Source organism: Vicia villosa, unplaced genomic scaffold, assembly GCF_029867415.1.
Source record: "Vicia villosa cultivar HV-30 ecotype Madison, WI unplaced genomic scaffold, Vvil1.0 ctg.001055F_1_1, whole genome shotgun sequence".
Lineage (NCBI taxonomy): Eukaryota > Viridiplantae > Streptophyta > Magnoliopsida > Fabales > Fabaceae > Vicia > Vicia villosa.
The window spans coordinates 514680-529840 of record NW_026705464.1 but is presented as its reverse complement, the minus strand read 5'-3'; the positions used below and the strand labels follow the sequence as shown (position 1 = coordinate 529840).

Genomic DNA, 15161 nt, shown 5'->3' with positions numbered 1-15161 from the left:
TAACTAGGACTCATTTCAATTTCAATTTCAACCAAAATCGTAACCTTTGCGTTACGTCTTATCACGATAATCTTTTAGCGATGATATGCCACCGAGTTCTTTGATACGTCAGTACCGAAACTCATTTCTATTTCAATTTTAGTTTCAATCCCAACCATGACTTATTGCGTTAGTCCCTGGGCGCAATAAGTTATGTCATATCACGTTAGTCCTTTGGCAATAGTACAGAGCTTTGCCTCTCTGCAAATAGGGATTTATTTTCCAGGCTTCTCGAAACATGTTCGGCACGTCATACATGTATCAGAACAATGCAGCGTATTCTTCCAGCAACGCATCTACTCTACATTCCACAGTGCCAGCAAATTTCGGGGCATTTTCAGTGTTCAATAATCTTCCACCTTCAGACCGCGATAGGCAAGCATGCCTATCCGATTCTTCCGGTTTAAGAAGATTGAACAGGGGCAGCCGTCATACCCCAAAATTTGCCTATTCATCCCATCTACAATTAGGGTTCTATCCAAATAACATCCCATAAGTCAAGAGTCTCCTGAGGCTAGGGTTTGAGTTTCTCTTGAGAAGATCAATAAGATAAGGGTCTCAATCAAAAGTCTTTGGACCTAAGATAGCTCCAGGGCAAGGATCAAGGTTCAACTCCAAAGTTACCTGCTCAAACAAACTCCAAGATTCACAGTCAACTGATTAAACTTAAAAGTCAACCACAATCAAAGCATGGTCGAAACCTCTGATCATTGATCAAACATCAAGTATAGAAGTGTATACCTATCATTTGATCAAAATTTGATCATGATTTATCAGTAGAAACTCAGAGATGAACAAATACAAAAAGGTTCAAATTAGGGTTTCTTTAGGAGAAAGTCAACTCACCTTTGACTGGCCATAACTTTCACATGGAACATCAGAAATTCCCCACTCAAAGCCTATTTGGAAGGAAATGGGATTCTCTACAACTTTGTCTCTCACAAGCCAAGGCTGGAAATGATTCATTTGAGAGGTATAATGCAAAAGATTACAGGTCCTTTTCAAGCATCCTACAAAAGCAGTTTTTTGTCAAAGAGGATATGGTCAAGATAAAAGCTCCAAATGAAAAATATGTTCCAAAGTGGCTTATATAGGACCTCTTGAGGTTTCCAAAAAGTCCTAGAACTCCCTCATAACTTAAAAATTGAGTGAAATATGCTTGGTCAAAGTTGGGTAATTTTAGAGGACCAAATGTGAAATAAAGGTCCAAATTGAATTTCTTGCAAGTGGGCCTTTATTTCATGACTCAAACTTGATCCACAAGCTATCCAAACTATATGCCACGAATTTCACCTTTTATTTAATTTTATATGATTTTTATTTCATTTAAAAATGATTTTAAAATAATATAATTGAAGGAAAAATCAAATATTGGGTTATGGGAATCATAATGGCCAATTTCAATCAAAATTTATCGAATATTTCCAATATAAATTCGTGCATAAGTGATTGGAACAATATTGATGCAAGATTGGATGGAAATAGAAAGTTTAATAAATCAAATTTCTCAAGTCTTCAAGATTGGATTCAAAGGGCCTTGGACTATTTTGTTTTAACCTAATTCACTTCCCTATAAGTAGTAAACACAAGCCAATGAAATAGGGGACGAAATTCTGGAAAAAGGAGTGCATTCAAGAACACAAAAATCCCACATAAACTTGGATTCGGTTTTGAGGGACTGAAGCGTTTCAAAGAGGTTTGAAGAGTGCAAAAGATTCCTTGAAGGCCCCTGAAGGTGACTGGATCATCGCTCTGCATCAACAACCCCAGAATATCCTCCAATTTGTCAAGGTAAGTGGCTCTAAAACTTGGATCGATTGGAATCATATACGCATCCTCACATGTTTTCAATGGTATATTCAGGTTAATTGTGATGCGATGACTGTTTCTGGTTTGTTTATTTAGAGTTTATGCGCTTAAAACACGCTTTGCCATTAGAGGCCGAGGGAAGCTCCTAGGGTTTAATTTGGGGCTTTTCTGTAGAGGTAAAATTAGGTTAAATTGAAAGCATAGTCAGGTTCATACGGTCAGGACGAGGAGATCTGGAGTGGTGCGAAACATTTATAGGCGCATATGTGCTAATCGCTATTTTGCAGGTGTATACGCTACGAGACAATTCGTAGCAAAATTGTGGCTAATTTGGCAGGTTTGTTTCAGGTTGCGTGAGGAAGATGATGAGCTGGCTTCATCTGTTTGGTTTATTTGAATTTCGCGCGTGTGTGTTTATTTGCTTCGCTTATTTTTTATTTATTGAATAGCGCGCGTTGGTTAAACGACTTAAACGTTTGGCTGGGTTGGTTAGTAGAGATGAGTGTGAGGGGGAGGTCATGGGTTCGAGCCTCCCCTCAAACGTATTTTTTTTCTGAATTTTCTTCTATGATTCCATGTGCCTGCAGCGCTAGGTTTTACTATGCACCCCCTAGATCTAACCATTCAATTGACACTAGCTTCAATCTAACGTCCCAGCCCTGATCCCCATACCATGAGCCTTAGTAATAACCACACTGAATCCTAATCTCTATTAACAAAAAATTATTTTAACTAAATTATTTGTTTTAATTAATTCTTTTTTTATTTTATTAATATAATGATAATAATTATTTTGTTAAATAAATTAATACATAATATTAAGATTAAAATCATAATTTGTTGTTCGTTCCGATTAAATCGATTAATCGCTATGGTCAACAATATTTTTAATTAAAGGGCTTATTTAATTAAAATGCAATCAATTCCTATGTGGTTAAATGGTTTCGAATATTTTATTAGTCGCGATGATTAACTTTTTTTATTATTCTTCCCATTTCAATGCGTTGTTCTTTTTAATCGAATCAATCGATTACGAGGGGTAACGATTCAAATTAATTCATAAAAATAATAAAAAATAATATAATTCGTTATTAGTGATAATCAAATCAATTGATCAAAATTGGTAACGATCTAACTATTAATCTGTTAATCATGGTGATCGAACCTATCGATCATTGCGGTTAATAGTACAAATTAAAATCAGGGTTGTACGTCCAAATTCTAAAAAAACACTTCCCGAAAAACCTTTCAATGTCCTAATTATAATAGCCTATGAGGCAAATTTTCAACCATCTCAGATCAAATTCAAATCCTATGGCGTACAACCCTTCCCCGAACTACGTAGACTCTGATCCTCCCTAAGGAGGTACGTAGGCACTTGGCAACAAGGCGAGTCCCCTCCCCCATAAATCTCATTTTTTCTGATTTAAATTATAAACCTTTAATTATGATAATTATTTGCTTTAACCCTGTTTGTCATCTTTCTTTATTCTTTTTGCCACAAACCTTGACTCTACAATACAAACCTTAGGAAAGGGTTTAGGGTGCCTAACACCTTCCCTCGACCTGAAATAGTATCTTACCCTGAATCTTTATAACTGCGCGAGGTTTCCTATTCGCTTTGGTAGAATAGGTGGCGACTTTAAAAATAAAATTTTTAGGGCAGGTTGCTACAGCTGGCGACTCTGCTGGGTAAAACTAAAAAATGGTGAATACTGTGCTCCTATAGGTTTTAGGTTTTGGCAGGGTTTAGGTTTGGCAAAGTGTTAGGGTTTGGCTAATTTGCCATTTTTAGGGTTTGCGTTTGTTTTTTTTTAATTATTTGTTTTTCATTTTTATTTTTTTAATTGTTTCTAAAAATATTCTATTTTTGCTTTGATATTTGTATTTAATTGCATAATTGCTATATTATATGCTCTGCTGGGTAATTATTATGTTGTGTTAAAACCTAAGTGTGGGAGTTATCCTTGAGATCAGGGGGACTTGAATCGCCTACGAGTCTCATTGATAACTCCACTCGGAGTGGGTTGAATATTCGGAAATTTCCAAAACGAGGCTTGACTTTGTTGAGGGCAGGACTGGATAGTCAGCTGATCTCTCCGAGAACCTACCCCAAAAATTCGAACCTCACTGGATAAAATGAGTTGTTCTAAAATCCGAAGAGACAAAAAGTCTCGAAGGCTACGAACGACCCCATGAGACCCGTGTCTAGGACATACCAATGGAAAGGGTAGTCTCCCTAAAAGCCGTTACGTCGAACCTATGAACCTAGGGCTTTTGTGTTTATGTGATTAAATATGAAATATTATTTGTGATTATTATATTTGTTTTTTTTGTTTTGTGTTTGTTTTTTGTGTTTATTTGTGTACATGCATCGTTCATCATATGCATTTTATCATGACTTATCCACAGAAAAATAGTAAAGTAAAAAAAATATATATATAAATATAAAATTGTATTTTTATTTGGTGAATTTGTAGGAAGGATGAGTACAAAGAAACCCATTATCCACTTTGCTGTTTCCACCCCAGATATCAAGAAACTGAAAATAATAAAGGAAAAACTACCATCAAGTGCTTTGGATAGGTTTGTGGCCCGTTATGGAGATATTTTGGATTTGTTAAAGGTAAAAGTCCAAGAGGAAGCTATCACTGCATTGGTCCAATTCTATGATCCTCCGCTTAGGTGCTTTACTTTTCAAGACTTTCAGTTGGCTCCGACTTTGGAGGAAATGGATGCTATGTTAGGATTTTCAAGGATAAAAAGGGAATTCTATACTGGTGTGGGTAAAGAAGTTGATTTCTCAGATTTGGAAAAGGCTTTGGGATTGTCCGCTACAGAATTGAAATCTAATTATAAAACTTATGGAGATGTGCATGGGATCAAAAGATCTTACTTAGAAAATCAAGCTTTAATGTATGCTCAAAGGAAACAATGGGACATTTGTGGACATTTATTAGCTCTTTTGATTTTTGGTGTTGTCTTATTGCCAAAAAATATTGATTATATTGATCCTTCCGCCATTCATGCTTTCACCTCTTTTAGGATTTTTTATAAGGATCCAACTCCCACCATCCTTGCTGATATTTATTATGCCATCCATGCTAGGTGTATGAAGAAGAAAGGGATGCTATTTTGTTGTGTGCATTTTCTATACTCTTGGTTGACTTCCCATCTCTACAAAGCTAGTTGTTTCATTAAAGAAGTGACAAGAAATGATTGGTCCCAAAAATTAAGGGCTCTCAAGGCAGATTCTATCCTTTGGTATGCAAAGAGATTAAATTCCGATAAGATTATTTATAAATGTGGAGATTTCAACATTGTGCCTTTGATGGGAACATTAGGATGCATTAATTACAATCCTATTCTAGCATTGCGCCAACTAGGCCATTCCATGGATTGTGAGCCTCCCAAATCACAATTAGAAGGATTACTTTCCCATGACAACGGAAAAGGGGAACCAAGGACTTTAAAGAAAATAATTCAAGCTTGGAGACATGTGCAAGCAAAGAGTTTTGGGCCAAAGAACATCATTGCTAGAGAACCTTATACTAATTGGGTTCGAGAAAGAGTTGGAGAGATTTTGCTTCCTTTTGTTGTGGATCCCGCATACAAGCCTGATTCTCCTAATCCTGTTCCTCTATCCATCGAAGAGGTAGAAGGGATCAGGGCTGCCCTAGAGGCGTCCCGAAAGGAAAAAGAAAAATTAGAGCTTGACATGCATCAACTTACCAACGAAAGGAGCCTACTATGCTTTGACCTTAAAGAGAAAAACCAAGAGCTTCAAGCAATGAAGGAAGATAATGATAGGCAAAGAAGTAAAAGGAAACGCGCAACCGAAGGAGTTCTAAGTGCTAATTACAATTTAGAGGCATATAATGAGAAGTTGGAACAAGCAAATCTAGAAATTGTGAGGTGGAGAAGACGTTATGAAAAAGCTTCTCATGATAAAGCGGAATCCGAGAAAAATTTAGAAACGTGGTCTTTGAATTAACTGATAGAACTAAAGATCAAGAGGTAGAAATAAGGGATCTAAAGTTTGATCTTCAAGAAGCTCGCAATTCTGGACAAGAAGAGCGCGCAAGAAGAATAGCTACGGAGGGAGCACTTTTACAGCGCACCGGTGAGTACGATAGGGCACTTCAAGCTATGGCATCACTTAGGCAAGTGTTCATAAGGCAAAGAGAGATATACGAGGCAGCCACGGATGAAAGAGATCATTGGAAAAGGCTTTACACAATTGTTTCTACGGCAAATGAACATGTGGGCATGGTTCCTAAGATGCTTGAAGACTACGAAAAATGCCGCGATAATTATGATAAGCTAGTCTTCTTGTGTAATGATTTAATACAATACATTCCAAAGAGTTTGGCAAAGGCGGAATCATCTCCTATCATCCTTACTAAAGAAGTCAAAGAGTTTATGGAGCTTTGTAGGGATATGGTAGACAAGTTCTGAGAAGACGTCCAAAAGCGTTCCTAGTTTTATTTTATTTCTTTGTTGCTTTTATTCCAAGTATTTTAATTTCAGTTTCCATTCCTATTTGTGAACCAACAATAAAGTGGTATTTTCTTTTAATTAATAAAGTGTGTTTATTTTTCGCATTACTTATTGTTCCTATAATATTCACCAAATAATTATAAAAAAAAGAGAAGAACAATTATAAAAAAAAAGAGAAGAATATAAAAAAAAGAGAAGGAGTATATATATATTTACTATAATAATGTTGATAAGACATGAACATAGCATAAGCATAACATTCATATCATGCATACCATAATTTATTTTCAAAACATTAAAAGAGAAAAAACTATCTTTATCTCCAGTCACATCATTGGAGAAGGCAACCAAGCAATCATACCACCATACCAAACCCGTGCTCAGAAGAAGAAAACTATGGAACAACTAGAACAGAATCAAGCCGCCCTTCGCGAAGAAGTAACTCAGTTGAAAGGCACTGTAGATGAGATTAAAGGAGGAATGGCTCAGATGTTGAGTCTCATGAAGGACATCAGGGATGAACAGGAAAGGGCTAGGGAAGCTCGGAATCAGTATGAGGAAATACCGAACGATGGCAACCCGCTGTTAGGATTTGTTCAGGGCTTCGACCCTCGCAAATCAAATGCTCACTCCTCTAAGAGAGTTACCAGAACCCAGGAAGAGGGAGAAGCTTCCCATAAAGGATTCATTCCCACCATCCAGAAAGAAGGGGCACCTCGCACTGTTCACATCCCTGCTAATAATCCACCTAAGGATGAGGACTACGTGGATTTGCAATATGGGGAAGCGGACGAAACGAATCAGGAACCCCAGCATAAGCAAACCCAATCTGATTCTGAAGAAAATGCTAGAAATAATGGACAGATCAAAGCGTTAGAAGAAAGGCTGAAAGCAGTACAAGGTGTCATACCCCAATTTTTGACCCTAAGATCACACATCATTTGCATACCAATCATCAATCAAGAAGTTTTAACCTAGATCTCTACTTGCAATGCTGTGCTCAATTCATCTGCAAAGGAATCATCGAGCACCCATGTTTTAGTTTGTGTATATTGTTTTACTAACCAAAATACCAAAAATATTGCCTTGTGCTCTTGTATGTTTGTGTTTTGTAGGTACCAAGTCAAAATACCCATCAAAGGGGCATTTTCAACATTTTCTCTGTGCAAATCGATTTGCATAAGGTGTAAATCGATTTACACAACTGTTTCTGCACCAGATTTGCTTCTGCCATCAGTGCAAATCGATTTGCATAAGACAGCAATCGATTTGCATAACTGTTTTTGCCCCAGATTTTGCCTTTTTTCAGCCATGTAAATAGATTTGCATAATGTGCAAATCGATTGCACCAGCACGAATTTGGAAAAATGAAGGCAAATTTCAGCTTTTTGAAGTGTTGACATCATTTGCAAGCATGGGAAGCATGACTTGGTTCTCACATTTGATTTCCTACATCATCTAATCATGTACCCTCATGTGATTGCATCAAGACCATTGGATTTCATTTTTGGCTCCAAATCACTTTTCCAAGCCTAATTCTATTTTCCAATCCTAACTCTAAGCCACAAAATTTCCCAAGCCTAAGTGCTATAAATTGAGGCACTCCCCTCTTCATTTTTCAAGCTTTGATAGCCAAGAAACTTATTGCAAATTCTCTCCTCACCTCTTCCAAACCCATCACTCAAAGCTCTTTCTCTTCCACACAAATTAGTGAGTCACATCTTGAACCTCACTAATTTAGAGCTAAACCTCAACATAAACACTAGTTTTTGCATCAATTGTGAGAGATCAAGGCTTGTGGTTGTGTGTTCTTGAAGAAGATTCAAAGTTTGTGAAGATTTGGTAAAATTCTTGATCCTTTACATGATCCAAGATGTGATCCATTGTTGTTTATGCTTGATGCACCTTTGGTGCTACATTGATGAGATTTGCTTGCTTAATTGATACATTTTCGTGCACAAATTGATCCAAGATCACAAGGTGTTTGGTTTTATGTTTAAACAAGTTTTCTTCTCTTTATTTGCTGTTTTTTTGAAAACTGTGTTGTGCAAATCGATTTACATCTTGTGCAAATCGATTTACACAACTGAAAACTGCGCAGATTTTAAAAACAGAGTTATGCAAATCGATTTACACTCTGTGCAAATCGATTTACACTGGGCAGAATGCTGATTTTTGTAGTTTTTGACTTGTTTTTGGTTCTAACTCATCTTCTACTCCATTCTTTTGATATTTTCTTTGAATCACAAGTTAGAGGCCTAATTTCTCTCTAATTTCAATGGACTTAGGGCGTCGATAGGATGAGAATCCAAATCCGCAAAATTATGTGATTGAAATTATGGATGAAAGGAGCTTTTGATGTGGATACCTTTGAAATGAGCTTGGTTCCGGATTTGACTATTCCTCATAAGTTCAAGATACCCAACTTTGAAAAATACAAAGGACTTACATGCCCAAGGAGTCATTTACGCATGTACGTCAGGAAGATGGCTGCTTATGCCAATGACCAAAAGCTAATGATACATTTCTTCCAAGACAGTCTAAGTGGGGCATCTGTTGAATGGTACATGCAGTTGGAAAAGACACATATCCGAAGCTGGAACGACCTTGCTAATACGTTCTTAAAGCAATACAAGTACAATCTGGACATGGTACCCAATCGAATGCATTTACAAAATTTGTCCCAAAAGAAGGAAGAATCATTCAAGGAATACGCCCAAAAATGGCAAGATATGGCGTCCCGAGTCCAACCTCCGTTGCTAGAAAAGGAGCAGGTTGACATGTTTATGAGAACTCTACAAGGACCATACTATGATAAGATGATCGGAAGTGTATCCTCAAGATTCTCAAATCTATGGTCATCGGAGAAAGAATTGAGGACGGAATCAAAGATGGGAAGATACAAGGAGCATCGTCTAACTCTTATCACTCAAAGAGGCCCACCTCAACCTTCGCTAAAAAGAAGGAAGGGGAGACCAAGGCAGTAGTGCATCAAGAGCCTAGACCTCCTATGTCTTACTCACCGCAACAAAATAGATTCCTAGCGCCACAAAGAAAATTCGACCCTTTGCCCACCTCTAGAAGTGAAATACTGAAATATCTGGTAAATGAGCGATTGGTAGAACTCAGACCTATGCCACCTCCAATTCCTGGAAAAGCTACACCTAACTTCAGACCTAATGAAAGGTGTGAATTTCACGCTAATTCTCCTGGACACACGTTAGAAAAATGCTGGGCTTTCAGGCACAAGGTTCAAGACCTAATCGAGTCTAGAGCCATTGCTTTCGACAAACCTAATGTGAAGACATATCCCATGCCTCGTCACGATGGCACAGTCAATGCAATCGAGGGTGTCACTGAGCAAGAGTTAGTTCAACAACGGAGTTCCCCTATAGATGCCCTTAAGAGGTATCTACTCGCAAGGGGGTTCGTCCTAGAACATAACGAGGCTTTTAAGGACACCCTGCAGAGACTCATGGACCAAGGAGTAATTCAGTTGAAAGAACATCCCGAGGAGGAGTATGTGGCCATGATGGAGAGGAACGAGCCATTGATAATACCTAGTCCAGGAGCAAGGAAGACATTAATCATCCCCTGCGCCAAAGCACCATTGATGATACCCACGCAAGTACACACTAGGATCATCCCAGTCAGAGATCCATATCCGGCGGACAAAATGAAAGTGGCCCCTTGGGAATATGATTCTAGTAGTAATACGAAAGTGACAAACATCGTTGGGCCTGGAGGTATGACTCGTAGTGGCCGCATATTCAATGCTGCGAAACCGAATGAAAACTTAGCACAAGCAAGTAATCAAGCTACTGTGGTCCCGACTGAAGAAGGCACAGCCAAGGATAAAGAGGTCGCTAACAAAGACGCTGAAGAATTCTTGGCATTAATCAAGAAAGGTGATTATAGAGTGGTGGACCAGTTACACCAAACTCCATCTAAAATATCACTCCTCTCGCTACTAGTGCATTCGGAGAAACACCGAGACGCCTTGCTGAAGATCCTGAATGCCGCGCACGTGACCAAAGACATCACTGTGAACCAATTCGATGGAATGGTGGCTAATCTTACTGCTGGGGCATGTTTAAGTTTTAGTGAGCATGAGCTACCCCCACAAGGGAAAGAGCATAACAAAGCCCTGTATATCTCCATACAATATGGGAAAGCTCACCTATCTAGAGTTCTGATTGACACAGGGTCGTCATTAAACGTGATGCCTAAGGCCACTCTCGACAAAATAGCCTTGGAGGGTCTGGTAGTTAGACCAAGTCGTCTGTTGGTCAAAGCCTTCGATGGGTCACAAAGTCCAGTGTTTGGAGAGGTTGACCTCCCTGTGGTAGTTAGTCCCCATACATTCTGCATCAATTTCCAAGTAATGGAGATTGAACCTGCTTATACCTGCTTATTGGGACGTCCCTGGATTCATGCTGCTGGGGCAGTTACCTTTACTCTGCATCCGAAAGTAAAATTCGTGGATGGAAACTCTATAGTGACCGTCAATAGGGAGGAGGATATATTTGTTAGCAATCTGGATTTGTACCGATACATCGAGGCCGGAGAAGGGGCGTTGGAAACCTCTTTCCAAGCACTAGAGATAGCAACCGCTGTCACACTACCGGTAGAGAAGATACGAAGGGCGGTGACATCCTGGAGAGACCTGCAAGACCTGAAAATGGAAGGCTGGGGTAAAGTGCCAGAAGTTCAAGAGAAGAAGGATCGTCTGGGGTTAGGATACCAACCAACAAGGAAGGCTGCAAAGGAAGAGCAATGTTTCCCTCCGATCCCGCAAACTTTTGTCACAGGCGGATATGAGCATGTATCCATGATATCTAGCATGGAGGGTACATCCGACTTCATCTGAATGATCAGACCAGGAGAATAGCTACAGAATTGGACAAGCCTAGAGATACTAGAGATAGTTTATATTTCGAAGTAATTTGTTTTGTCGTGTGTTTTATTTCCCTTTCAATTAACCAAAAAAAACAATGTCGTTTATGCCTCGCCCGAAGCATAGAGTTGGTTTGTAAGGGCCCCATTTTTACTTTCAAAGTTTGAGTTTATTAATAAAATTGTCGTTTGCATTTGGTATTGAAAACACCGTCTCGTTCTTGCATTTACTTTCCTAAAATGACAAATAACATTCTTGCATAAAACAAAAGCACAATCATAATTGCATACTAAAAGCAAAACATAAACATGTGCAGATCACCTTCTAACATCACCGATAATATTACTGCTGAAACTCAATATAAACTCGAGGCTCTCGCTAATTAGTCTGAGGAAGGGGATGAGGAAGACGACGGACTTCCGGAAGAATTGTCAAGGCTAATGGAGAGAGAATCCAAAAGCATGCTCCCTCCTCAAGAAGCCATTGAAATCATAAACTTGGGCACCGATAAAGAACCCAAGGAAATCAAGATTGGGGCAACACTGAACGAGGACATAAAAGCAACGCTGGTCAAACTCCTCCATGACTATGTAGAAATATTCGCTTGGTCATACCGCGACATGCCTGGCTTGGATACAGATATCGTCGTATATAGGCTACCGCTCAAAGAGGGTTGTACACCTGTCAGACAAAAGCGCAGAAGAGTTCGACCCGGCATGGATAATAAAATCCGAGAAGAAATACTCAAGCAGTTTGACGCAGGTTTCCTTGTCGTAGTTGAATATCCACCATGGATCGCCAATATAGTGCCAGTAACTAAGAAGGATGGGAAGGTGCGCATGTGTGTTGATTACAGAGATCTGAATAAGGCAAGCCCAAAGGACGACTTTCCACTGCCACACATAGACATACTATTGGACAATACCGCACAAGCTTCAGTATTCTCATTCATGGATGGATTTTCTGGGTATAATCAGATCAAAATGGCTCCCGAAGACATGGAGAAAACCACCTTCATGACATCTTGGGGTACTTTCTGTTACAAGGTGATGCCTTTTGGATTGCGAAACGCTAGGGCAACGTATCAACGAGCTGTGGTCACGCTGTTCCATGATATGATCCACAAGGAAGTCGAAGTGTATGTGGAAGACATGATCGCTAAGTCCTGTACTGAAGAGGAACACATTACACATTTGCAAAAGTTATTCGAACGCTTAAAGAAATTCAAGCTAAGGTTGAATCCGAACAAGTGTACGTTTGGTGTGAGATCAGGAAAACTGTTAGGATTCATAGTAAGCCAACGAGGCATAGAGGTAGATCCTGACAAAGTAAAGGCCATACAAGAAATGCCCGTTCCAAGAACAGAAAAAGAGGTCTGTGGTTTCTTAGGTCGTTTGAACTACATCTCAAGGTTCATCTCGCACTTAACTGCTACATGTGAGCCCATATTCAAATTACTAAGAAAAGATCAACCAATCAAGTGGAACGACGATTGTCAAGTAGCTTTCGAAACCATAAAACGTTATTTACAAGAGCCACCGATACTCGTACCTCCCGTATCAGGAAGACCTTTGATCATGTACCTCACCATCCTCAAAAGGTCTATGGGATGCGTATTGGGGCAGCAAGACGAAACTGGCAGGAAAGAACATGCTATTTATTATCTTAGCAAGAAGTTCACCGGTTGCGAATCTCGATATTCACCGTTGGAAAAGACATGTTGCGCCCTAGCATGGGCCTCCAAACGTCTAAGGCAATATATGCTGAACCATTCCACATGGTTGATATCGAGGATGGATCCTTTGAAATATGTGTTCGAAAAACAGGCTCTCACAGGAAGAATCGCCAGATGGCAAATGCTACTATCAGAATATGACATTCAATACGTCACTCAAAAAGCAATAAAAGGGAGTGTACTGGCAGAACATCTGGCTCACCAGCCCATCAAAGAATACCAGTCTATGAAGTTCGACTTCCCTGATGAGGACATTATGCTAGTAAGAGACTATGAAATACCTGGACCCGATGAAGGTCCCGATGAAGCCCCTGTACAAAAGGGTTCTGGAACTTTGAGGAACACCAGGACGAGTGGGAGTGACTCTGTCACCACTGGAAAGAAGCCTACGGTACATGGATACCTTATATTTTAGCTTGTGAAATTTAATGAATGTCACTCACTTGGTTTTAATATGTACTTCAGATCTCGAAACCTCCAGCGCCTTCGAAGCGAAAAGTTCCTCCAGCAGCCGACTCGGACGATGAAGATAAATCTCCTCCTCGCACCAGACAAACAATAAATAAAAGACAGAAAGCTGCCACCCCTTCAGCCAAAGGAAAGGGATCTGGGACTTCGAAGCTCACTTCTTCGAGTGACAAGGTATCTTCTGAGGACTCACCCTTGAAGGCTGCTAGCACTAACCCCATTGTGGAGAGTCATAACTCCAGTCCAGACAACATTCCGACCAAGGTATTTTGGGTTTCACAATTTAACCATTTCTTTACACTCTAATTCTAATGATTAAGTTCACATTTTACCTTGTAAATGTAGGATGATGCTGGTACCGCTACATCGGATCTCAAAGCCTCAAGTTTACACATTGACCTTGACAACCTTCGAGGTAAATGTCCGCTCTTTCGAATGACGGATGGACTTTCTGCCCTTTTCTCCGTTTTGATCAATTCTAACTGTCAATCGCAGATGTTTCTCAACACAAATCTCATGTGCTTTCTCCCGTTCTCGAAGACACTCAACCTCTTGCAACCATCATTCCGACTGTCATACCCCAAAATTTGCCCGATCAAATTCGCGTCTTTTAATTCATCAACGGCCAAAATTAAGAGTCATGGGTTTGACATTCCTATTGTCAAACCCACCCTCTTATAAAATACCCTGAATTAAAATGGGTTAAGATTAGGAGGCACTAGGGCCCAATCATTTGGCCCATCTATCTTATTTTTTTCGGGATTTTTAGTCATTTATAATTTATTTTATATACTTACTCATTTTTTAGTCAACTTACCATTTACTTCTTATTATCATTATTATTATTAGAATTATTATTATTATTGTAATTTTTACTAACTATTATTATTCATTACTATTAGGATTATTGATAGGAGTATTATTTATTAATTTTTATAGTATTATTAAGATTAATATTAGGATTATTATTAGGTAGTATTAGGATTAATTAGGTTTTAGTAATTATATATATATATATATATATATATATATATATATATATATATATATATATATATATATATATATATATATTAGGATTATTTTTTTGGATAATAATAGAATTAATATTTAGGGTAGAATATTATTAGTATTATTTATAATATTATATTAGTATTATTGTCAATTAGGTTATTATTTTAGAAGGGGAATTTTTAGACTAATTATTGGGTTTATTATATTTTTGTTATTGGGCTGAAGAAAAAAGAACAAAAAAAAAACAAAAAAAGACCAAAAATAAAGGAAGCAAGGGGCGGGCCCAGTAGCCATTGGACTAATAGGCGGGTCAAAATTGACCCGACCCTGTTCACTCTCTTCCCCCAATCTCTCACTCAATCAACGCTTGTGACCATGGAAAAGTTCAAAATCTTCACTACATCAATACAAATCAAATCTTCTACAGAAAAGAAAAGGGATCTCTAATTTCCTAGTGAAAAGAAACCCTAAAGCTATAAAAGAAAAAAAAGAAGAAGAAATAAGGGGGGTTGTCCGCAAAAAGCTATGCGCAAGAACAAGGTAAAATGTGGAAAGAAGTGGGATAGCAGCCAAGGATTCTGAAGGATTCAAGCAAAACAAAGTATCCTATCGCATTCCTCGAAGCTCTCTGAAACATTCCAGGCCATCACGGATCACCAACACCCTCGGAATCATCAAGAACATGCTCACGGTTTTGGT

The 15161-nt window shown here is 38.7% G+C and overlaps 1 protein-coding gene across 1 annotated transcript; it reads left to right on the top strand.

The window, feature by feature from the left end:
* Nucleotides 1-6744: 6744 nt before the first annotated feature.
* LOC131632959 (uncharacterized) lies at nucleotides 6745-11218 on the top strand. The gene is made up of 2 exons (XM_058903670.1): nucleotides 6745-7249; nucleotides 9471-11218. The coding sequence occupies exons 1-2, from the start codon at nucleotides 6745-6747 to the stop codon at nucleotides 11216-11218; spliced, it is 2253 nt and encodes a 750-aa protein (XP_058759653.1).
* The last annotated feature ends 3943 nt before the right edge of the window (nucleotides 11219-15161 follow it).

Excerpts from the sequence above, each read along its gene's own strand:
- LOC131632959 (XM_058903670.1), top strand. The coding sequence starts at position 6,745 with ATGGAACAACTAGAACAGAATCAAGCCGCCCTTCGCGAAGAAGTAACT. Across the intron at positions 7,250-9,470 it reads AAGGCTGAAAGCAGTACAAG|AACTCAGACCTATGCCACCT; the intron begins GTGTCATACCCC and ends AGCGATTGGTAG.